Source organism: Crocodylus siamensis, chromosome 1 (genome assembly GCF_052110815.1).
Source record: "Crocodylus siamensis isolate JL-2025a chromosome 1, ASM5211081v1, whole genome shotgun sequence".
Lineage (NCBI taxonomy): Eukaryota > Metazoa > Chordata > Crocodylia > Crocodylidae > Crocodylus > Crocodylus siamensis.
Window position 1 is genome coordinate 294,217,845 of NC_143395.1, and position 26,357 is coordinate 294,244,201.

The 26,357-nt window shown below is 43.0% G+C and overlaps 1 protein-coding gene across 1 annotated transcript in view; it reads right to left on the minus strand.

Moving 5' to 3' along the window:
• GABRG3 (gamma-aminobutyric acid type A receptor subunit gamma3) overlaps positions 1-22,215 on the minus strand; it is a 600,858-nt gene extending 578,643 nt beyond the window's left edge. The window contains exons 1-2 of the mRNA XM_090064879.1: positions 22,163-22,215; positions 15,532-15,680 (exon numbers count right to left, since the gene is read on the minus strand). Coding sequence (XP_089921005.1) covers positions 15,532-15,680; positions 22,163-22,215 — 202 coding nt within the window. The remainder of the gene's footprint in view (positions 1-15,531; positions 15,681-22,162) is intronic.
• Positions 22,216-26,357: the final 4,142 nt, after the last annotated feature.

The window sequence follows — 26,357 nt, forward strand, 5'->3', positions numbered from 1 at the left end:
ACAGGCAGTGGGGGAGGCATATGGTAGGGGGCAGTAAGGATGTAGGCAGTGAAGGTGGGGGGGCAGTAAGGGAGCAGATGGTGGAGGGAGCAGTGGGGGACTGGCAGTAGGGAGGCATGTGGCAGGGGGGCAGGCAGTGTGGAAATAGCAGGGGAGGCATGCAGTTTGTCTCCTGTTGCCTGTCGCCCACCCCCACACTGAGCACCCTCACTTATGCCTACCCCACACAGCCTCAGGACCCTGCCTCCCTTCTTCTCTCTGTGCTGCTTCTTCCCCCACAGCCTCAGATCCCTGCCTCACCTTCTGCCCTTCTTCTTCCCCTCCAAAGTCTCTACCCCTCCCTGCCTTACTGTTGCTATGGCACCAGCAAGCTTTATCCCCTCTGTAGTCTGGGGCACTCAGCTTGGCTCCAGCCCAGCCCTGCAGCAGCAGTGCTGAGTTACTACTACTGTTACAGGGCCCGGCTGGGTCCATGCTGCAGAAGTGGCAGAGGGGAAAGACTGGGAACAGCAGGGACCCAATACTGTAGGGGAGGAGTGGCAGGGAGTGCAGAGTCTGTGGGGGCTAGCAGCAGCTGTGGTGCCAGCCCTGACCCAGGGTTGGGGCCAGAGCTGGAGCCACAGTAGTTGCCTGCTCCCCACAGCCTCATACTCAATTCTAAGATGAGGGGCTCCTCTCACATACTAAAATCAGGGGTCATCTTTTAATCAACAGGCAGTGGGGGAGGCATATGGTAGGGGGCAGTAAATATGGTATATACACATTCCAGGTGGACAACAAGGCCCTGCAAAGACTTATTATGTACATGTTCAGCATTGCATGGGGGGAATAGTTTCACTCAAGTCAATAAACTGCTCACAGGACATCAAGTGTGGGCATATGATTAAGTCTGTAGGATTAGAGCATAAATGAGTGACATCAAATGGTGTGAAGTTTTTTTGCGGTTGCTGTATGGTAATAGATGCACTGTAAGCAATCCATTTTTAATAAACTGAGCAAAGTTCTCTGCTGAATAAATGGACAAAGGACTATGCTCATTTATATAAGAGAAGAATTTGGTTTTCTAAGTCTCCTGGTTATATGTTATCTGGAGCACTGTAGAAGACGACTGAGAAGAAACCTTTTGGCCTCATGTCAGCAAGTCAGGTTCTAACCTTAGAGATCACCAGTGAATTCCCATATATTCCAAATAAAAACACATCCTAGCAGATGTATAAGTTTAATAGGGCTCAAGAGGATAGAATGCTGCCTTGAACAAGATTTCAGTTTGCCAGGTACTGGCAGGAGATATAAGTGCCATGTATTGTTCCTACAACTGTTAACAGAAGAGCCAATTATATTTTTGTATTATATTTCTATATATATATGGTTCCTGTATAACCTAAATCTCTCCTTGATAGAAGAAAAAAAAACCCCTAAGGTATAGACTTTTAGATTTATCATTGCAGTAAATTTAACACAAAATACCAGATGTAATCTAAAGTTGAAAGGTTCTAGGATTATTGCACTCAATATTGTGTTAAGAAAAAGCCAGCTGAGTCTCAATCATTTCTATATACTACTCCTGTTACACTAATTTGCAAAACTAGAATCATTTTTATGGAAAAGGAAGAAAAAGATACACTAGCAATTATTTCAAAACCTGCTCCATTCTTGCTGCACAATCCAGTGTATACAAATACACATCTAAATTCTAAGCTGCAGGTGAAGCCTTCTTTCCTCTTTATATGTAAAGAAAAAGTCCATACAGCCATATTGTTTGAGCAGGCAACCAAAATTTCCTTACCTCAGTAAAAGCTGAGAATAAGATCACAAATGGATACCCAATTGCCTGGTGCAGCTTTGTCAGCAGAAATAGCCAAAGATATTTCTAAAGAGCTGTCAAAAATCTTGATAGTGATTAAAGGTTGTCAACAAATAGATCAACTTTCTCAAACTACGTTCTTTGAACTATTGTTTAAAATATGGTAGTTACTTTCGCTAAAAGACAATGCGCACATGTCCAAATTACAGCATCATTACACTGACATGAATTATTGCTGTCTTCTGATATTTAAGATTAATGAATTACTCATGACACGTATTTTTTAAAATTTTCAAATACCTTCACATTAGTTAAGAAGGGTAATTGTAAAGATCAAAATAGTTACAAAAAAAACTGAGGCTGAGTCAGGAAAGTGCTACTATCTGTTTTACAATACCCATTCACAGGGATATCCCTCTCCTGTTTACAGAAATAGAAATCAAGTGTAACTCCACTGGCTTCACTGAAGTAGCACTTAAAACCACTGGAAATCTCAAATGGCAGAACAGTCTACAGTGTACAGGACAAAGGTGAAGTGAGCAAGAGCTCACATCATCAGATGCTGATGAAGGTACACCTCTACACTGCTTTCTGCCTAACTTCAGACTAACATGACTAACTAACAGTACCTCTATAGTATGTGGAAATAATTTCCTACTGAAATTCATGGGAGTTTTCCCATCCATCTTACTGGGGTCTAGACCAGCCCCTATATCTATGAGGCTTGAACTAACCTGAGAATCAATTCAGCCACAAGATTTTTGACTGTCTGTACTTAGCCTCAGAGGAAGGCTCAGGGATACTGGATTCTGATTACTTTTTCTAGTTATGCTATTTTTAAAACTTTTGTCCATTTAAGGTTCGCAAGATTCTTTGGCTACTGACTTATTTTTATCCAACCCATTCCACGAAAGTGAGAATATGGCTAATTGTTTCTTAAAGATAACTACAGAAATACCTGAATTTCATATTTGAACCTATAGAGACAAAAATCACCATGCTATGCAAAGCTCATCCTAACTATTTACAAGTAAGGCAGACTTCTAATTTGCTAATGTAAACAGAGCTTGCTGAGTTCTTTCATAATTTGAAATTCCAATTAAAAAAGTATTTTATATTATTAAGTCCTTTAAGGTATGCCATGATTTAAAAATGTCAGCATTCTAAGTGATTTTATTCTTCCTTTGGGTTTTGATGGGAATAACATTATAGATCAGTTAAATATTTTTTACTAGAAATAAAAGTTATTAGTGACTTCATTTTCACCTTTTTGGAACTAATCATGAGAAAAAAATCATGAGATCTGTTCTGTAAATCTATCTCTGTTCTATACTCCCACTAAATTTATTTCCTACTATTATTTCTGCAAAAAAAAATTCTAGCAAGACTGACCCCATGGTAATTTGATATTCTTAGAAATTATTCTGCGATAATATTTTACATTATCTGGTAGTTCAAAGACTAATTAGTACATAAATTGGAATTTTTAGACTATGTGATAAGGTTTAGTTTAAATAATTACTCTGTGATTGAGGGGCAATTACTTCATTGCTATTTACTGACATGACCTATGGCTGCCATCAAATTATGTTTTTGTCCCCATAAAATGAATTGTTATAGTTACAAATTGTTATAGTTATATAAGAAGGTGTCTAGTTAAGTCAAAATAATTTTTAAATGGTAGTTTAGGGTGTTCAACACTGTGAGATGCTTTTCCAGATGGACATTACACCTTTATATTCTTGGGCCAAATTGTACCTTTCCAGAAAAGACATAGGGATAGCAATTCATTGGCAAGCACTGCAGTTAATTTAAACTCACTATCTTCCCCCTTCCCTATGAGAAAACTCCCTCTTTAGTCACAATACCCTTGATGCTTGGATCAATTTACTCAGTCATCCTTTGTTATTTATATATGGCCTTGAATCTTGGATGTAAAACAGATTTATTAACATTAAGTGTTCAAAGCTGGAATTTCTGACTGGCCATAAGCAGTTATTTTACCAATTTAAATGTTTAACTTCCCTTTCAGTCTTTTCAGGGAGTTTTCATAAGAAGGCTTTCAGTAAAAGGTTTTCATTGATGGTTAGAGATCAGAAAAGCAATGCCTGGCTGAGGAAACAATTCTTTTCTCCCTTCTAAAACAGAGACTGCCCCTATCTACAGATGCCTTCAGAAACCTTCCTGGAAACTGTGTGCATATCTATTATCCAGGACACATGACTGGCATTTAAGTATTCTTCCCATTCACTCGTTCCAATATGGAACTGAAAAGAATTGATTTTTCATTTTAGTGAAGGAAACAAAAAGCCAATTATCTCAGAATGACCACAAAAAAAAAAAAAATCAGTTTTGTAAACAAAATGGAAACTGGTGGTTGCAGTGGGGCAGAGGGCGTATATTTCAGTTGAACAAAATGTTTGGTTTTACCTGACAAAAGCTTCTGTTTCATTTCTGGAATGTAAAAAAAAATGTTTAAAATTCTATCTTCTCAAAGAAGTTATTTGAAAATTAAGAAATGATGCAACCAGGTAACTTTGAAAATACTGAATGAAGCATTTCGCATTTTTGACATTTTCTTTTTCACCCAAAGTGTTCACGGATTCAACCCAATTTGCAAAGAACTTCAATCATTTTTCAGAGCTACATTTTTCAATGAATAAACTATTCTCGCCCAAGTTTTGTCCTGCTCCATTCTTGTTTCATAAATCAGCATAAGAGAACTTGTTTCCTTCTCTGCATCCTGGTCAAAAGGCAATTGTTTCAAGGGAAGAAAAAAAAACACTTACTTTTGCCAGAACTGCTTTAAGCTGTACTGTATACTCTTGGAGGCAGAGACCTTCTCTTTGTTATATCTTCTGCAGTGCTTTATAAACTACAACTCTGATTAACAGCTGTCCAGCTCTCCCCATGAGACAACTCCCTCTTTAGTCCCTCTGTCCTTTCTACTTAGGGATTACTCCTGATATCATCTCTAATACTTGCAGTTCTGCTTCTTCTGTAAATACAACTTCTAAAGCATGAGATGGCAGATGTGTATTTTAAATCCTTGATTGACGACTTATCTGTCCCAGTTTCCTGGTTAGGTGGAGCCTGAATGCCATCTGCCATAGGTGTCAGTAATAAGTAATAAGTTTACCTTATGTGACAGAAATATGGCAGAAGCTCTCCCCCTAGTAAGATTTAGAAAATATTTTTGACCTGTGAAGCAATCAGTAACTCCTTGCAATTATTTCTGGAAAAGTCTAGCTAGAGCTAATTTAAAGAATATCAGGTGTGGCAATCAGAAGTTAACTGAAATATGTCTGCAGCCATAGTGGAGTAGTAGCCTGTAGTGCACATCAGGGTTTATTTCTGTTTGGCACTCCAAAATGCAGATCAGGTTGAGAAAGATTGAATATATTTGTAGTTCCAGCAGCAGAAATTATAATTTGGATTGTATTTAAAATTCAGGTCTAGTTTGAAGAATGGCTATATAAAAGGAGTACCAACTCAGCCAACAGATCTGCTCCTTAGGTACAAATAGAAGTTCTTAAATACCTTTTTAAACTCCTGTTGAGTCTTACAGAGTGAGAAAAACAAAGAATAAGAGACCTATGTTGAGTTCCTCCTTGCTCATGAGCACAAAATTGCTTAACAGTAGTAACTACAGTGGCAATGCAACTTTATAGCTGTATGACAGGTTAATTCAGCCTAAAAATCTGACTGAGATCCACAAAGGTTCACAGAGAGGAAATAATCCAGTGGGGTGGGTTTGTAATATAATATGCCCCAATGAGGTCTCCTCCTCCCTTACAACCTCAGTCCGGTCCACCAATTTAAACGACAACAGGTAATAATAACTTAGTGAGCAGCACAATAGCACCAGCAGCATCTCAGTCAGCCAAACTGTCACACAACTTTTCTTTCCTCTCCTGCAGGAGCTTCTGCAGCAGTTGCCAGAGAACTCTCTCAGCTAGCACCAGCCCTCGGGCTGAGATGTGTCCAGGGCCCTGCCTCCTTCCGGTAAGCTGACTGGGGAGAGTTGCTAGGGGTGTTGGTCTAAGGACATGGCACTGGCAGACAAGCTTCTTGGGGTCAATCAAATCTTGTATCTTTTAGTAGATGAATGGAATAGTTATAGAAATATATGTTAGCAAAGTTTGGGGTTGAAAAACCCTTCGTCAGGCTAAGGAAGCACTTGCAGTTAGTGTGTGTGCTGTTCCTGGATGGAAGGAATAATAAAGAAGCCAGAGGCTGGCATGCAATGCAGGCAAGAAAGCCAGTCAGTGAAAGTGGAAATGGAGGCGTTGGGGGTGAGGGACAGGTTGGGATGGCGGGGGGAGGAGGGATATAGCAGCGCAGGTAAAAGTGGAGAGGTACCTGTGGGGTCGGATGTCCAGCAGGTTGTAGTGTGTCAAAATTCCAATGTCTATATTGAGTCCATGAGTTTCTGTATCTAGGAGGCTGATGAAGTGCAGTTCATAGACTCATCTGTGAAAAGTAGTTTGTAAATTCGAACAAGCACTGAACCTCACTAACCTCATCACCAAAAGCCAGCTTCCTACAGCCCACAACACACTGAATGGATCCAAACCATGACATGACAAGATACGCAAAACCTGCCAACAGCATCTCCAGTATGGAGATATCTTCACAATACAATACATATCTTGCCCTAATGGAAAATACATAGACACCAAGCAACAACAGCACACCAAAAATCTATCAAAAACAACAACAGAACACTACCTGTCTCCAATCACTTAGGCCTGATTCTCAAAGGGAATTTACAAACCACTTTTCACAGACGAGCCTATGAACTGCATTTCATCAACCTCCTAGGTACAGAAACTCATGGACTCAATATAGACATTGGAATTCTGACACTGCAACCTGAACCAGCAAGCCTCAGGCCTGTCAAAGATGTGACAGGTCTGGTCTTTCCCTAGCCAGGACTGTGTGCATGCATGTGGTAGCTGGAAGTTATAGCACCTCCTACCCGCCTTTCACCAGGGGGATCCTTGGTCCTGGCATTTCCTGCAGCTGCCATGCTGCCAACAGTCCCACCAGGCCTCCAGACCCTGGCAGAGTGCAGTTTTAGTGGTCATGCCCAGGACCTGGGGCCACCTCCTTCCCGATAGCCCCAGCCCATACCTCCAAGTTGGTCCTGGCATGGGAGCTCAGCAGGGACATGTTCTTCCCCTGATGGCTGATGATGCAGTGAGTGGCCCCTCTAGCTCTGAGAGTGGGGCATTAAATGGCTTTTAAAAAATGTAAAAAGGAAATAGGTGAGGACAGACTGAGGAGGGTGGCATTCACTCTGTCTGCACCTGGAGCTTGGGGAACCCAAGCAGCATTCACCTTAAGGAACACCAGCTGCTCCACCAAACCAGGATCCAAGGAGGTGAGGTGGGTTATCACTATATCCCCAGTAATGCTAAACACGCTCTCACTTGGAACACTGGTCAGTGGACAGGACAGGTGTTCATGGACAACTGTGTTTATATCTGGCCACATCTGGCTGTGGCTTGCCCAGTAGGCCAAGGGGGTCACACAGCAGTGGCTCCACATCCTTGGCGAGATAGGCAGCCATCAAGGCCTGAGCGCTATCTGCCTGATGGTGGGGTCTGGTACCTCTGGACCCCACCTTGGAAGCCATGCCCTTGGCCCACATTGGCAGTGTCTGTGGTGGAGGAGGAGACTGGCTGGTGTATGGCATGCTAGCATGGGACAGTGGATCCCCCTCTATCACATCCCCCCGCCTCCACCATACTGCTTCCCTGACTGTCTTCACCAGCACATCCATCCATTGATTCAGGCTCTGGTTGCTGCATATGCTGCCCTTCACACTCAGGTCACACCTGGTGACCAGCAGGTGAACCGTACTCCATCACAAGGGATCAAGCCATTTCCTGATGCTCTCCTTCAGTTGCCTCACCAGTGCCTGCACCTCTGGTAACAGCGGCTTGCCCCAGCCAGGAACATTGATCCCCTGGAAGCACTCCCTTTGGCTTTGAAGCTTCCTCACTACAGGGATCACCTAGCTAAGGAGAGTATTGCCAGCACTGAGGTTCTCGGTGGACTCGAGGAAGGGCTTGAGGACTACCAAGATCTGGGAGATGGTAACCCACTCTGCTCTGTTACAGGGGCCACCGATCCCAATCTCCCTGAGCAAGGCCATCTCATGGATGGCCTTCTGTTTCTCCACCAGCATCTTGAGCATCAGGTATGTGGAGTTCCACTGAGTCGCCACATCCTACATGATTTTGTGCTGCAGGATGTTCAGCTCTGGTTGTTTGTCCAGCAGCATCTTGTCTCCCTTGATGCTCCAGTGGAAATAGCTTGCCACCTTCCTGCATTATGAAATGAGCTTGCTGGTGGTGCTGGCACCATCACCAGCAGCCCTGTCCCCCTCCAAGGTATCCCTGACAACAAGGTGCAACTTGTGTGCCATACAGCAGATGCTAAAGCTGGCATCACAGACTACCTTGATCATATTGGCCCCATTGTCAGTGATCATGGACCCACGGGTGACCTCAACCTGCCCAATAAGCCACCTCTGAACCACATGGTTCATGGCCCCCATGATCTCTGTTGCCATGTGAGACTCATCCATCACTTCAGCTTGAAAGAGAGCCCACCGATGGCCTGACTGGTTGCACCAGTGCCCAGTGAGGGAGAAGTAGGCATGATCTCCACCCCAGCTGCTTCAGATGTCCAGCGTGAAGTGTAAGGCCACCTGTGGACCTGCCCTGTGCAGCTCCTTCCTCAAGTACTCCCTGCATGCCTCATACAGGGAGGGCACCACTGTCCTGCTGAAGGTGGTGCATGTGGGCACTTGATATGATGGGGCCATGAGCGCCATGAGCTGCCTGAACCCTGGCCTCTCAACTAAGGAGGGCTGGCCATCAACAGCAAGCCTTTTCCTAATGGTCTGGGTGATCTCACACGCCCTTGCAACGTGCTCCCCCTTTTTGTCCACCTTTCCCCCACTGTTCCAGGGTGGTCTGCCTTTGCTTTGGGGGATGGGAGCTTTAGAGCAAGAGGGGGACTTCCCTTTGGGTATGCTCCCTCTGGTGCCAGGCTGAGGAGAAGCAATGTCAAGGGGGGGGTGCCTGCGGAGATGCATCAGATTCCCCATGGTGCTCATGTGTTTTGTTCCCTTGCCCCATCTGCTTTTGGCTCAGCAGTGCAGACAGATAACATATGTGGGTTCATCTGCCAGCTCAGAATGATCCCAGACCACACTACCTGCTCACTTCTGGGGTGCAGTTGCATGTGTAGATGCTGCAATTTCCCCCTCCTCATCAGGCAGAGGCGCAGCAACAGGAGGAGTGGTCTCAGCTGAGCTGCTTGCCTCCACAACCTCTACCTCAGCCTCCTCTGAAGTGCCTTCTGAGGAAGGAGACCTGGCTTTAAGGGAAACTTGAAGGGTGTGGAGCATAAACTCAGATGATTCCCTCTTCTTCCCCAGAATTTCCCTTGCTAGGGCACTCAAATCCAGATCCAGCTCTTCCTCTGGCACTGGAAAGCTCAACATAGGAAGTGAATGGGGGTGGAGGAGACTGTCATGCTGGTGCTGCTGCTTGTTTTCATGGTGGTTGCGGGGAGGGGGTTATGGCTGGTGCTCTTGGAGGGGATGCAGACTCAGGCACAGGCAGTGGCATTGCTCCCCTCTCCTTGATTCCTGTATTAGTGGAAGCCTCATGCCTGCTTGTTGTAGCAAAGTCTCAGTTTAGGGGAGGTGGAACTTTCCAACATGCTTCATGCTGTGTTTTGTAACATCTTGTCTTTATAAAAATATATAAATGTATATATGTGTCTTCCTATATAAATTCTATATTATAATATGCAATTATAATAAATAAAATTAAAATATATAAATGTATATATGTGTTTTCGTATATACTTTCTATATTATAATATGCAATACAAGTATGAAATTGAAAAGAATCAATCAATGAATATAATAAAATAAAAGGGTATAGAAAGAAAGCAAAAGGTATTGTGGAATCCCACTTGCTAAATAGCAAGTAGGAAATCAATAGTAGTAGCCTTTGTTGTCTAATGCTGCTGAGCTTCTGGAAGATAGCTCAGTAACTGACCCCAAGGCAGAAAGCAGGCCAGTTCAAACAATGCTGCCTTTTATGCTGTTTTTCCATCCCTCCCCCAGAGTACTGGGATCGGAAAGGACCTCAGGGAAAGATCACAGTCACTGGCCAGCTACACAATCAATATTAGAGCAGTCCTTCCCCCCTCCTCCCCTTCCCTCTCCTTACTTTCTGTTTCCCTGCAGGCAAGCCCAGCTTCAGCTTTGAAACTGAAAATCCCTGTATTAAAATATGGTATTGAGTTACATAGGAGCATGGGTTACATACTGGAGATGATAAGGAAATTGTTTTTTGTTCCATAAAGAAGTCAATGAAAAAAATTAATTTCTGGGGTTAGCCAATCAACATGAAAGCAATAAAAAAAAAAATTAAAAAAAAAAATCACAGCTTGATGTTGACCTGTTAGTTCATGTTAAATGCTATATCAGTGTGGGAGCACACCTCCCACACTCCAGGATAGTCCCAATCAGAGACCAGCAAGAAGGAAATTGCCAGACTCCAAAAAGAAAATGGATGGCCCTTGTGGAGGGGTGGGGGCAGGAAGGCAGTCTGCTTTTCCCAGTTTGGATGGAAGTAGCAAGCCAGCTTTAAAAGAAAGGCAGCAAACAGTTGGAGGCACAGAGGAATACCGGCAACAGAGAGATCCCGGGAAGACCAGTGAAGACAGCCCTGCCTGCACACCAGGAAAGACCAGCAGTGGATCAGGCTATCTGGGGAAGACTGGCAAAGGCAGCTTTACCTGCATGCCAGAGAAGACTGGCACCAGCAGAACCAAGCTGGGGAAGACTAGGATCAGCTTGACAAGCAAGCCAGGGGAAACTGGCATGAGCTTGAAGTCCAAAAACACAAAAGCAGGTGGTCGAGGGACCAGGACTGGTTTGGCATAGGCAGTCTACCCCAGACACCGAGCAGTCCAAGACCAGTCATTTGGAGAAAGGACTAGCCAATGGGACACCAGAGCAAGACTCAGATCATAGCATTCTCCAAGGAGTCACATAACAAGACATAAATATATGAGACCAGAGAACATCAAATTGTGAGTTCTTTAATAACGCCATTTTCTTTATAAATTATAATAAGACTTTATTAAGTTAATTGGATGATTATTATTGACACAGAATTGACCTGAAAGGACTTTGAGCATGTATGATGTAATAGCTGGTTGGTGAACAGCCAAGGTGAAAAGGGAGGCTCAAGGAAACAGCCATTAGTCTTGCCTGAAATCCCTAATCTGTGGCAACTTCCCAGTCTAAGTAAAGAAAATCAAAGTCATGGCAGGTGAGAAGGGAGGCCTAGCAGACAGGCATAGATATTAAGATAAGCACTGGCTGTTGAACAAGGCCCAGAGGCATAGACCAAAAAACCCACATTGCACCTGGCTGCACGCCACCAAAAGGGCACCGGTTACAGGCTGCTTTATCATTACATTACTGTCTTCTGGTAGTTATCACATTAGCTAACAAGAGGTAAGAATGGGCCTTTCTGCTGTAGGCAATCCTTTTGTCAAGGTATAGGATGGCACTGAAACTGCACCAGAAAGCTTCTATAGTTGTTGGGTAACATAAACTCATTGCTTTAGTTATGTAAGTGTTACAGTTTACTATTCCTTGACCACATGTCTAGGTTGGGGGTAGGAGTTCTGCTGTCTATGTGCTTATTTCATGTTAATTCCTATTTTGTATGCAAAGTTTCTCCCATTGAAAGCCTTTCATTGTGGTAAGGTGACTGTTACCAAAAATAGAATGAACAGCATGTTATATTTTAGATATAAAATTACATTACAGAATGCAATGGCTCTGTCCATAAGAAGTTAAAAAAATTGCTTTTGAAACAATAACATTTTCTCTAAGAGTCCAAGATACACTCTATCACATAAAAAAATGAAATCTAAATAAGATAACACAGTGAAACTAGCTTTCACTTGTTTGGAAGGTCATTCACAAACTAAACTGTGCATAAGCTAAGTGGGCATTATAATTTTATTTAAATAAACTAAATTGAAAGAAAATATATTTTGGCATAGCTGTTGATCTACTACTTTTATGCAACACAGAACCAGGTTCTAACATCAGATGGAAAATTTAAGGAAATGGCAAAATCTGACCAATAAATAGAGGTTTGATGTGTGTCATGTTTTCTAGATCTCAGGCAATATTAAATCTCCTGAAACAGGGCCCATTATTTTTCATGCAATTAGGTTAATAAATATGAAGAAATAGCAGTTGTTCTTTGACTAAATGTCAGATCATAATCCAGAGTATGTGGGGGAGGGAATTGTCTGGTATGAACTCAGGGCTTGATGCAAAACCCACTGGAGGAAATGTATTGTTCCTGTCACTTCACTAGGCTTGAATCTGGTTCTTGAGCATCTGGCTTTGGAAGCACTGCAGAAAAGGTCTGCAGGCAAGATTGGATGCTCCTGTTCCCTGGGCCAGTTGGAGTTGGTGTGGTTAGCCACACAATTATAGCCAGAAAGTGAGTAGGAAAGATGCAATCTTTCCTTGAAAAGTCATTTTTATTAAAGCTGTGGTGTAAGCTGTGAAATTTAAGAAGCTTTTCTTTCTTTTCAGTTCAGAAAGTAATTATTGCTCTATGACATAATGGAAAACTGCCAAAAGACAACAGTTAATATCAATCTCCTACCCCACATGCTGTGGTATTTGTAGAGGAAAAAAACCCATGGACATGTTTGGCAGCAGGGCCAGACAATGACATCATTAGTTAGATGTTGCTTTGATTTTGAATCCCAACAATTTCCTTTACCTGTTTTAGGAAAGTATTAACTTAGTAGTCCCCTGAAGTACCTGTAGTAGCTTTGCCTTATGTTTAGGTTGTACATTCAGGCTCATCTAAAACTTGAAGCACCCTATAGCTGCAAACATGGTGTCCTACCACTTTCATTCATGAGGGGTTAGCTTTGGAAAGAGAGTGATTCTACAGTGCTTTCAAACACCAAATCTCTCATGCTTTTAGACTGCCTATACATGTGCTCAGGAGTGGGGGGGTGGCATTTTAATTAGAGCAGTTCCCAGAGAGCTCCTCTAACTAAAACGCCACAGCGTCACATGTATTAAGTCCCCATTCAATGAGTTTTAGTTAAAGTGCTCCTGCAGCCATTTTGAAGTACGGAGGACTTAATACACATGACATTGTGGCAATGCTAGAGCATTCTAACTAGAATGTGTCAGAGCTCATGTATAGGCAGCAGGTCATTCAGTAAGGGATAGTACGCTGTTGTCTGTGAAAGCTCATGCCCTGAACTGCTCAGGTTTCTAATCTTCCACCCAGCTCTGCCTTCTGCCTGATCTGGAAGTGGTGCCAGGCTGAAACACTAAATGGTTCAAGTCTGGTATGTGAACACTCAGATATCCTGGGCAGAATAAAAGACAATGGATGACTTCACTGTATGATCGGTGTGCTCTACCATGCCACAAACCCTTGAAGTTTTCAAATAGAGGACCCTAAAGCTGGCTTCCTAAATCTGTAGTTAGTCATCTATGTAAGTGACCTAAATTACAAATGCACTGAGCAAACAGAAAACTCCTATTGACAGCAGGTTCTGGGTGCTCAGTGCCTTTGAAAAATCAGGCCACCTATATAGAAGTCTAAGTTGAACCACCCATTTTTGAATATACTGACCAAGCATTTTGCATAAAATGGTGTTTGGTCATTGCTTTGTGGAGTAGCAGATTTGCTTTCAGAAAATGCTGAACTAACAAAAACCCCTTAAGGAGCAAGTTAATGTGTCCCCTTACGGGATTTAACCTTTGGTGTTTTCAATTAGCTTAATTTTGGCCTTAACAGTTTACTCAGTGGCATTACCTGCACTTCTGTAAAACTATTCTTAATTAGTGTTCCAAACTGCATTTGTCTTTTTTGCACCATGGTATCTAATGCACTTTTTGCTGGTTCCTTTATGCTACACATGCCTCAGATAAGGAAGAAGGTTTAGTGTTCTTCATTTATCTCTAGTCATAAATTGATATACCTTGAAGCTTGTGGTCATAATACTGAACTAGGCTTCAAAAGACTTGAGCACAATACTGCAAGCTCTTTGTGTGACTGTGGGCAAGTGAGTCAATTTCTTATCTATTAAATGTCAGTGTTACTTTTCTATATCACATGGCTGCTGTAGGAAGAAGTTTGTTCATGTCTGGGAGTGCTGCCAGGGGTCCTTATAAAAAATTACGGTAAATAAACTGCAATACTGAGCTGCAGAATCTCTCTCTAACATACATGAGGTATTGTGTGATTTAACTCTTTCAAATAGAAATTTATATAAATGCTGTTATTTTATTATATATCATTTTATTGTACTGATCATTTTAATGTTTTTGGTGAAAACTGTAAATAAACTACTAGGTAAACTAAAACAAGATTTAAGAATGATTCAGAAGAGAAAAGTGGAATTATTTTATCAGTAAATAATCTTTCACTGTTTTGGAAAATGTGTTGCAACTACTCTTACGGAAACTGGTACTAAGATTTTGGAGGATTATCTTGTGCCATGTGGACATAACCATAATTTATCCTCTTCATTCAAATTAGTGATGTGAGGACATGGAGTACAGAGTCAAATAAAGTATCTGTCCTCAAACTTCTTGCAGATGTTAATGCTGACTGGGAACTATGTTACTCTTAGGATTTAGAAAAGAATTTACCACATCAGGTATTGAAAATTATCCAAATCTAGTCTGACAAATTAGCGTGATGAAAAGATAACACAGATATCTGTCAAACGTGGTCCCTGAGTACAGTAAAACAAAATGATTAAAAGGTTCCTTCTAGCTGTTCTATTAGTATTAGGTAGATTTGCTGGTATTGTACTAGAGTCTAACTGGTTGGCACCCATTAAATAAATAAGGATTGTCCGCAGCCTCATCCCGCTTGCCTCAAATCTCATCGGAGCACTAGCCAGTAAAATAATGTGCTTGCTGTCACCCGAGTTCTGTTTTGTTCATGATCCCTCACTTCTCTAAAAATATATTAATAGCACATTATGCAAACTGGTCACACAATCCAGTGGAGAATTACTCTGAAAGAATTAGGGGTAAAATTCTGCCATAAATTCTGCCACACCAAGGTTGAATTATAGTGTAAACAACATTAGTTAGGTTTTGTCAGTCCATCTTTTTCCCAAGACAGCCAGATGCTGAAGACAAACAAGTTATTATCTGCTCCCCTGTCATCCTGTGTTACTTTTATCATTCACTGGGGTGCACAGAGCTGTGGGCTCAGAGGGGGGTGAGTTGTTTGGGATTTGCTTTGCTTTGCTCATCTGCCTTGTTCAGAAATAAGTCTGTTTCTGATTTTTCCAATGAGCTGCCAAGAGATCTGGTAGGCTGGCCATATAGACTTCTTGTCCTTCAACATGCCCATGTTTAAAATAGCCCTGACTATATTAAGATGTCTTCAATAGTCCAGTGAGAAACAGCATTTACAAATTGCCATGAGATGCTGCCATTAAACATCTGCATTGGAATTCTAGGGCTGAACCTTCCCAAACTCTGAAAAAATTTCATTCCTAATCTTAGTGTTGTGCACACAACCCAGAGTCATAGAAACACAAAATAATACCATCTGTTTACTCTTATATCTTTTCTCTCCTATAAAGAAAAAAGAGAGAGCACTTACTTCCAATATCTGGCCGTAGTTTTTTGTCATATTCTCTCAGCAACTTGTTTAGTATGAGAGTCACATCTGTGTCTTGTGTTTTTGGAGCTAATACCCATTTTTGGTTAGCTGTTACATCTTCATATTCATCCTCTTCAACTTTCCTAGAACTGCGTTAAAAAAATTAGATGTTATCTTTTAAGAATTCAGTCCAAATTTATATTGTCACAAAATTGCCTCAGACACTTGAAAAAGTTTTGGAGTTCTTTGTTGCAGAACAGCTACCAATTTTTTTTAATTTTGTTAAAGGATGTGCTGTTAGTGATAAAAGTATATAGGATACTAAATGAATAAGTCATCTTCTACCATTATGTCCAAGTATAACTTTAAGATGTGAATTAATGCAGGTATCAAACTAGGTCTGTCCCCTCTTCTTTCTCCCCAGCATGCACATTCACATACTCATACATACATTCAACCTACCTATAGTTGTTAACTTGTCAGATTCCCATGGTAAGTGAATATCCTGCAGTATTATAATATGACTTTTTCAACACAACTGATTCATCTCCTGCACAGCAGGCTAATAAGAATATTAAAAATTCAGATCTTTTAATACTTACTGATCATTTCATCCTATTAATAAATTATTATATTCTCAGTGCTTTTAGAATTCAGAACCTAATGTCATACAGGGCTTAAAATTAAGAACTTGCTTCTTGAGTGTAATATGGATTACCACAAGCACATAAATACATTCCATAAGTCAGTCTGAATCTCAGAATCAAAGCCTTACACTTTTAATGATACTATTTCTACAGTTCCATACCAGGGGGATTTTGAAAGCTAAAATTCTTCTTTCTTTAAGAGCTGGATTATCTGTATTTTATGACTATAGTAATAAAATGAGATAACAGCTAGTCAGCTAGTGCAGGATGCGACTGCCCAGTTAGTGCACATGTAGGAAACTGTTTTTGCCAGTGCAGCTCCTTCCTAAGTGCAAGGCAAAGAGTTGAGCTTAATTTATGAAGCTTTTAACAGTTTGGGTCCTTAGTATCTTGGTGTCTACTTCTACTTGATCCCTCAAGAACATCTGGGATGCTCAAATTGACAAGAAATGTACATGGAGGATAGAGGGAGGGTAATATCTGTGCCTTCTACCTTACAGGTTGCCCTTCTGATCTGATGCTATTTTGCACAGATGAAAATGACTGCACAAGAACAAGAATACATGTAAGAATAGCTCTGTCTTGCCCAGTATGCCATGTCACCCAGTGATGGAGAATAGATACTGAAAAGGAAATAGAACTAGGTATGACCAGGGTTGTTTTGTTTTTACTGTTCCTCTCACTTGCAGTCTGCCACATTTAGGGTCAAAGAAGTTCTGATCCAAAGGCTGTATCCCTAACTGGCATGTTCAATAGCTACTGATATCCCTTTCCTCCAATAATGTTTTCAGTCCCTTTTTTGAATCTGGCTAAATTGTCGGTGTCGCGTCCGATGACCGGTGTATCCTTGACCTGTGAGCCTGGGTCGGCATGACCAGCTGGACGCGGGTGGGGTAAGGTGGTCGGACAGGTGGGTAAGCAAGCGGAGTCAGGAGGTTTAAACCGTATTGGTTACACAGAAGGTTTATTTTTACTTACACTACAGAAGAATGGAGCGTAGGAAGGAAGTTGTGGTTGTGCGGTGTAAAAGAGAAGTTGAGCTATTTAGCACAGCACTGTAGATATTTTGTTGTTCAGATTACAAACTGAGTAGTGCAAATTTTTAAGCAAAGCATATAGGTGACTTCGGTCAGCAGGCTTTCGAGAGCTCTTGACGAGAATGGACGAATCGACAAAATCGGATACACCTGAAAATTTTTACCGTAGGCGGGGAGAGAGGTCAGCGACTGGCCAAATTGCTGGCTGTCTCCTGGGCGTGCATGGAGATCTCCACTGAAGGTGGAAATTTTTCCAAAATTATAGCTTGCAGGTGGCCTATTACAACACGCCAGGCATGAATAATTATAGGACTGCCAATTATAACTGTAAACAGACTCTGTGTGTTTTTCACTTCTGCTCAGGTTTCATGCGAGATTGACTGCACATGTGTTTTACATTTAAGCTCGGGGGGGGGGGGTTGGATACGGAACTATAATGACAAAATATGTTATGTTAGCCTTTGACCTTTTTGCCATCGGCATCTGAAACCAAAGATTTTTCTTTGACAGTCAGCTTTCACAATATCTGGTTGCAGTGAGACCTATACTGTAATTGTATGTGGTGTGAAGAATAACTTCCTTTTGTTAGTTTTAAATTTACTACCTGCTAGTTTAATTTTGTGACCCCCTAGTTCTTGTGTTGAGAAAAAGTAAATAATAAATCCCAATTTACTTTCTCTTCACTGTTTAATAACTTGTAAACACTTAGCATGTCTTCCTCAAGCATCTCTTTTCTAAATTTCATAAGTCTAGCTTTTTTAGTCTCTCTCCTCATAGGGGAGCCCCTGCATACCACCAGTCAACCTTGTTGCCCTTCTCTGAACTTTCTCTAGTTCTTTTATATCCTTGAGATGTAGGGACCAGAATTGGATGCAGTATTCAAGGTATAGATTTATAAAGAGGCATGATGATACTTTCAATTTAATTTACAATTCTCCTCTTAATAATTCCTACGTGTTTATTTTATTTTATTTATTTGCCTTTTTGATGGCTGCTGAGCACTGAGCTGGTGTTTTTAGCAAGCTGTCCACAATGACTTCCAGACCTCTTTCCTGTGTAGTAACAGTTAATAAAGAGCCCACCATACTGTAGGTATAGTTTGGGTTATTTTTGCCAAGGTATATCACTTTACACTTATCCACATTGAATTGCACCTGCCATTTAATTGCCCATTTGCTCAAATGTGCCAGATCCTTTTGTAGTTCCTCATAGTCTGCCTTGGTCTTTACCACTTTGAATAATTCTATGTCATCCACAAGTTTGGCCTCCTTGCTACTCCCCCTTTTCCAGACCATTTATGAATATGTTAAACAGCACTGGTCCCAGCATGGATCCCTGGGGGACCCCAGTGTTTACTACTTTCCAGCCTAAAAACTAACCACTTATTCTCCATGGCTTTGTGCCTTGAGTATAAAATTCATGGGTCTTGTCCACACCAAGGATCTGCTCAAGTCAAAGTTCAGTTTTCACTGCAAGCATTGACCAGGCTTTAGACCCTTGACCTTGCTCTTCCCCTTCTCTCAGTGCCAATTTGTTTATTTTCTCGGCACGTTGCTACTTTTATGCATTAACTCAGGGTTTTCACTGAGTTAATTTTGGAGTTGTTTCTCCTTTGGTAGGTGTTACAGTACTTTGCGTTCCCTCTCCCCTTCTGTCTCTCTCATGTACATTCACCCACCAACAATGATACTTTATTCTTATTTTGTATATGCTTTTAAATGTGCCTAAATTGTATATGTGTTTTAAATATGCCTGGATTGCTTGTTACAGGCATGAAGTGGTGCACCAATGGGTCTATGGCACTGGGGAGCCAATGCTTCCATATGTGTCCTCCACATCTGCTGCCAAGCAGGGTGGGGAGGAGGGAGGATTCCCCGGCATCCAATCATCAAGACTGGAAACCCCAGGAATGAATCCAGAAGTGCTGCCAGGGGACCAAGTACCCCTAGAGGACCCAGCCTCTGCCCCCCTCCCCAGCCAGTGCCCAAGGGCGTGGCCCACCCATCCCCCCATCAATACATCACTGCAGGCATGCCATATAAATGGGGTAAAAATGCACATAAGAAATTAAGATGTCTTTTAGGATCCTTTTTGAAGCTTTTGCAAAGAATAAGCTGAATGTAAAGAACTTTTTTCTTGATTATGGAATCTATATAAAAACATTTCTAAATGGAGGCACTGAGTGAGAGTCCTTTGTGTGGAAAGCTTGTGGGATCACAGTGAATAGTTAAGAACTGAATGGGAGTGTGCTTGAAAGGATGAAAGTTTATTTTGTGGTGCATAAGCTGCAATTTTCAGATCACCATGCCCATGTGTCACTCAATCTAAGATGTTTTCTTTTCTTTTGAGTCTCGTGATAAGCCACATATTTGCAATTCTATATTCATTGAACTGCTTGCAAAGAATGCATCATTTAGATACACATGGCTTGTGTCCCATAACTAACAACCTGCATGGTTGGGTGAATGTGAGCCAAGGACCAGCTAAATTCTGGCTTGAGCTGCACCCATGGAACTACCCTGCAAGCTGCAGGAGTTTCAATGAGGACTGAATTAATTTAATCCTCTCAGTGTTATAAAATAGTTTACACATTAGTTTGCAGGTTCCTTAAAACCAATAATCAACAAAAATCTGATAATTGCCAAGTCTTTATCTTCTCCCTTCAGTGGATTGCTTCCCACAGAGCTTCACCCTGGAGGTTTTGTGTGCCTAACTAGGTGCTTGATTGCAACTGGGGGTGGAAAGAGGTGGCTAAAATTATTCAAAGTAATCTATGCTAACTACAGTGATGTACATTATGTAAATTTTTTGCAAGCAATTTATTACCTCCCTTGTTTGCCTCTGAACAATTAAGGTCTTACTAAGCTTTAAGGCTGCAGTTTCATTGCTTAGTTGTCACTTCTAGGAATGACAGCCATATTCCCAGACCTTGGAGCCTTTTCGACATTTACAGGAAAATTGGGACTCAATCCTTGGCATTTAGGAAATAGGCAGCAGACCTGTCAGCCCTCCAAATCCTCATTAGGTAACACAGGCTTTATTATGAAAAGACAAAAGTGAGGTGCACAAGGAACACAACAGAGAAGGAAGCTTGAAACCAGTGTGTGCAATGATCTCTTGACAAGTGGTACAGTTTTCTCTAGCTTCAGTTCAGAGATCTTGCATTTCAGACCTTAATACTTGTCAGTCATAATCAAAGGGGTAGATCTGGAATTTTTTGGGATGGAGGAAAAATTGAACATCCAGTGAGGCAGTACTACTACAGCATAAGGGGAACTAAAAGGGAAGCACTGGCACACACTGACTGGGAAAAAAAATCTAATTGTCCACATAAACAGGGATTTGCATCTCAGTGCTTGAAAATGATTAGGAAAGAGATTTTCTGCTTGTGGGGTGGGGGAGAGAGGAAGCAAATTAACTCAAAACTTTATCTTTTTCACTTCACTGCAGCTGCTCTGTTAGGGAGGGATTTCTCTGGCTGGGTTCCCTGCAGTTATTATGTAGGAGACTTAATGGTCTTCAAGAATGGTATCCAATGAGAAATGCTGGGTTTGGCTTGAGTTTACAGTATTTGGTATCCAGATAGGTGTAAATGCTGGGGCATCTCCTCACAAGAGCTGGGAGGAGGAGTTTTTGATGTCTGGGTTGTTTTTTTGTTTTGTTTTGTTTTGATTTTTTTTGGGGGGGGGTTGTTTTCTTGTACCTTTCCTTCATCAGCACCCATCCCCCCAACCCTCCAACAGGTCCTAACAATTGATCTATGGTGTAAGAAGTGGGAAATCGTTTACATTTTTGACATATCTTCATTTTATTCAAAAGCTCAAGGTACCTTCCCTCACTTAAAGACTTGGTCCTTGGAGCTGCTGGAAGGCCCAGTCCTGAGTAATTTACTCCTTCAGTGCTGCAGCCCACTTGAATGCAACTCGGGTGAGGTAGGGATTATCCCTAGGAAGTCAAAAGAGGGGGGTGGGGGGTCGGGGAGGGGAGAGGTTCCTGGGGACCCACGGAGGTAATCTCAGAGGATTTCCCAGGGTGGCATTTCCACAGTGAGATTTCCAGCAGGGATATTTCCATGATTGTTTTAGATAAACACCCCCAGAGGAGCTTGCTGTTTTAATCCAAGCACCAAAGGATCGCTGTGATCTTTCTGAGAAATCAACATCGCAGGAGATTCAAAGGACTTTTTGCAGTGCCCCTTTGGTGACTTGGAGCTTGGGTTTGCCTGCTCTCCTAGACTGACCTCACTTGCCTGCAGGCAGAGCATCCTGCCTTTGCTTTCCCAAGCTTTATGCCTTCTCAAATCCTGGAGCCAAGGATTTTGAAGGCTAACCTAAGGGAGGGGAAACCCCCCCCCCCCCCAGATCTTGGTTCAGTGTCATCTCTGACCTAGTCAGACAATACCTGGTACAGGAAAGGAACTGCAACGTGTCTATTAAGTGGGAACAGCTGCACACGCAATCCCGTTAGCAAGCCCTGGCACCCCGCGCCTGCTTTAGTGTCGTGTCAGTAAACGTTGGCAAGGCTGGGTTAATCCCCTAACGTGAGAAGTAAGGAAAAAACTTTTCTGCGAAGCCAGGTAAGGTGGAAAGGCGTTATCCAAGCTCGGAGCCTAACGAGCTTCAGGCTCTAAGTGACGACCCTGAGCTTGGCAATAAGAATGTAAGACCCGGCTTGGAGGGTACTTCCCTGTCTGCGGAGGAGTTGGAGACCCACTGCCTGGTGTAAAACAGGCTAACGCTATTGCAGAACATCATGGGGGGAAAAATGAAAGGAGAGCGCACCCTGATGTGCTTCTCGCACTAAGTACCTTGCAAACTCTCCGGGGGGGCGGGGGGGTGACAGTCCAGCATGAGACACACATCACACTGGTGGGGAAAAAGAAAACACCCCTCCTCCCCTCCCCCCCATCATCCCCGAAACTAGAAGCAGCGCACAGGGCAGACTTACCAGGCTTGGAATACAGAGAGGAGGAAGAAAGCCACTAGAAGCTTAGCTGACATGATCTGAGCCGCTCCGGCCAGGTAGAAGGTGCAGTTGACTGGAGAAGGATAAACGCGATATATACGTTGCAGGAATATTCACCCGGGGGAGAGGAGGGGAATAGCATGAAGCTCTTGTCCTCTTCTCCTGGGCTCTCGAAGAGGATATCCCCCTTTAAAGTGCTCCAGAAAAGCCCCGAGGAGGTCCGTCCAGCTCCAGGTATAAATCAGGCTCCACGGTGTGACAGGTGTTCAGCAGCTCCGGCGCTCCAGCCCTTTCTCCCCCCGCCGGCAATCAATTGTCTGGAGGAAAGACGCGGCCCCTCCTGCTTCCCAGAATGGCATTAGCCAGGCACCTTAGGTTGCGTACGGCCAGAGCCCCGCCAGAACAACAGGCGGAAAAAGTAGAGCACCAATCCCCCCAGCGGATCACCTACCCCGGCCCCGGCACTGCAGCGCGGCGCGAGAGCCCGGGCGGAGAGGAGCGATGGACGTGGAGCGGCACCCTGCCTCCTAGCACGGACCAACAGGTACCCGGGTGGTCCAACAGGAGCAGGTGTCCGAGCAGCCTTCCCCCACCCCCTTCCGTAACAATGCACACTAGGAGAAGGCGGGGGAGGAGGAGGAGGAGAATCCCCGGTGCAATTAGAGGACAGGCGTCAGGGGTAATTTCTCCTAGGGAGCTGCTCTGCCTGGGCTTGATCCATCCCCACTAGCAGGGACCTATCCCCTTTGGTTTGCTCCTCACAAGGAAAAGCGTCTTGACAGCTGCTGAGGGGCGGTAGAAGAGCCAGCCGGGCGCTTCATCGCTGTGCATTGCCTGGCACTCGCGGGGAGGTCTCTCCCCATTGCAATCGGGAGAAGGGTGGCACCGATCCCGAGGCTGCCACGTCCGGGTCCCCAGACGCCCGGGGGGAGGAGAGCCCGATAATGCAGTCCTGCTAGGAGGGAATTCCAGGGTAATTAGCCCAAGCGGGTATCCAGCGTGTCTACTTGACAACTGTGGTCCCAAATGGGCCGGCTGATTGCCCATTCAGAGCTATCGGAGGTGATTAGAGGTGGTTTACATGTTGGAGAGGATAACACAGCAGACAGCCCAGCTTTAAAAAAAGAAAGACTTTTCCAATGGGTACTTCTAAACTATTTATTTTCTGCTGGTGGGAAATGAGGGTTGGGAAATAAGACTGACCCAAAATGTATTCAAGTCAAGTAACAATATGAACACCCTATATTATTATACTGCCTTTAAAGTGGTTTTATTGACTTCCCTAGCTTTTTTACTACCCGTATCCAAGTAACAGCCATCTCCCCCACTACTTCAGAGTGCAAACCAAGACAGCGCTGTCATTTGCGGACACACGTAGATAAAAAAATATGTCCCGTACAAGTTTGTTCGGGTGCGAAAGTCAAATGTTAAAGCCTGATCCCTTCTTTTCCTTCTTAAAGGGCTTTCAAAATGTCCATCAAGTGAAAAACAGTGTTACGCATACAATTGTAATCTTGCTATTAGAATAGCCTATATGTGAAGTCTAAAAGTAGTTATTTACAGAGAGAGAAGGATTTCTGTGCCCTAAATTATTTATTGCTTGAATGCTACAGATTAGAGGAAATCCGACATGATCTAGGCAGCTAATTCCAGTGATGCACATTTATTGGAAAGGACACTTCCAGTTAACAGATTATTTAGTAGTTTTCTCTTTTTTGTTGACTTTACCTAATTGCAATTAATGTAAATTAATACTAATCACTGTTATATAAAACGTGCATAGCTCTTATGTCGCCAGTAGGGGAACTCAGTGCAACTGTAGACTGCTCTGCTTTAATATACGTGTATGTATGTATGTATGTATGTATGTGTGTGTACATATATATATGTGTGTGTGTGTGTGTATGTATAATGAGGGGAGGGGGGGAGATCAGAAGTTCAAATGTAGGCAAATGTAGGCTCTTTTTTTTATTGACGGGCCCTTACAATTCGTAATGCCTATGTTGAGGTTTTCCTTTGAAATGTTTATTCAAATGAAAAGCCTATCTTTTTTTTTAATGGCTTGACATGCTTCGTTTGCAAGGTTTCATGAATTTTAGGCATCTTTTTTTCTCTCCAGATCAGTAACCGTCTTCCAGGTGTATGAAGCCAATTAAGACAGAGGGCGTAAGTGCACGTTGAGGCGGGAAAGTATTTAACAGCGTCGCGTAAACTCAGTAAAGGAAACAATTGCTCTCTTAAGAGCAAGGGGAATATGGGTTTTCCTTCACCATGAGATCATGTAGCAGGTTTTATACAAGTATTCAGGATCTCTGATTTGTCTTCCCTGTTGAAATAAAACGATACGGTTAAAGTCCAGCATAAAGTCACCGACGATTTTGAAAGGGTAGCAAACAATTTACAATGTCCAGCAACAGTTTTTCCAGCTCGGTCAAGAGGAGAAACAAAGCAAAAAAAAGAGTGCTCTAGCAAGACCGTACTTGGTTGCCTATGAAAGCAGACAGACTGCACAGCAAATCGTTTACTGGAGCTGGTATACAGTTTTCTGCAATTATTAGCAGCAGGGAAGTCGGGAAAAACTCGTGAGAGGTCTTTCTGGCCTGGCCCAGATAAATGAGATCACCGGCACACACAAGGAAATGAAACCTTGCTTCTGCCAGCTGCACAACAAAAGTGGAAGAGGTTTCCCATTGTCCTTCCTGTGTGCGCATGCGCGCTTTCAGCTTGGCACCCCCTGAAGCTCCCCGTTTCAGCACTCGGGATGTGGACAGCGCCCAGGAGAGCGACGCCCGCCCTGGCACTGCCCAACCCCCTGAGCACAGGCAGGCAGGACAGATGGCTCCGTGGTACAGGCACTAAATACACCCTGCGGGGAAAAAAACCCTAGGAAAAAAACAGTCCTTTCAAAAGAATAATACAGAGCTTCAGTGCCCGTCTCGCTTTGGAGCAGGGCTGAGATGCAGACGGATTTCACCCTGTTCCAGATGCAGGACGCCTTCCTGAATGGCTCTGTCCTACTCGCTGGCAGGGAGATGAGGTCCCGCTGTGTCGCTTTCTTCTTCTGGCAAGGAAGAGCGGCTGCTTGCACGGCTCTTCCTTGGCTGCGAGATCCTCTGGCGGCTGATTGGAGAAATACGTATCCGAAAGTGTTTGCTTGTTTTCCCTTTGCAGCCAGATATAGCTGGAGAGGGGCAAGCCGCGTGTAGAGCTGTAGGTAGGAGACGTGTCATCCACCTCAGTGCTTCCAGAAGTGGCTTCTAGCAGCTTTTTGGACAGTTGTGGTTTCAGAGTGGGACTTTTCTGTCCACTACGAAAGTGTATGAAGGGTAGTCAATTAAAATGACAAGGAAGCAGCAGGGTGCTGAGGAGCAATTCCACTGACTGCCCTTCCCAGACCCTCGAGATTTTGGCACAGGTTGCCTTAAAAACATCATAAAGGCACTTAAAACGGGAGCCGTTGTTAGTTAAGGGGTGTTAAACTACCATAATACCTTCTAAACCTTTCAAAGTTATACCATGTCAAGAGGAGGACCAGTCTCTGACACTAAACAAGTGCTAATCCATTGAGATGCCTTTGATATTGCATAGCCCTGAAGTCCATAGCTAGTGGTTTCCACCTGAAAATGTTATAGGCCAGCTACTTGTGGTTTCCAGGACAATGCATGCTTTCCAAAGTGCAAAGAAAATGAGATATTTGAGCACTGCCATAGATAACAATTGTAACAGCAGCCACACTGGCTGTTTTTTGAAACATTTTTCCAATATAGCAGAGGAAGCAGCTTGTCTGAGGTAATGCCTTACCTATGGTTTCTATTTCAGCACTGTCACCGGCTGCAGCTTGTCCCTGTAAGTGGACACTGAAGACCTGATTTGTCATAGCCTTCCCCTAGCATTGCCCTAGTAATTCCGTGGCCTCAGCTGATCAAAATCACTGAAATTGCGGCAACCTGGAGTAAAGGAGTGGTAAATCAGTCTCTTATTTTTCCTATTCTCCCCTGAATTAAATATACAAGACCTGCTAACTAGGATTATACAATTGAAAGCAACCTACTGGACCCCAAGCATTTCCCAAAATTGCTATGTTGCACCCACACACAGCTACATGGCACGAATTCAGGAACAAATGGCACAGATCCAGGTAAAAGCAGGCAAGTTGAGGGTATTGCCATTGTCCTGC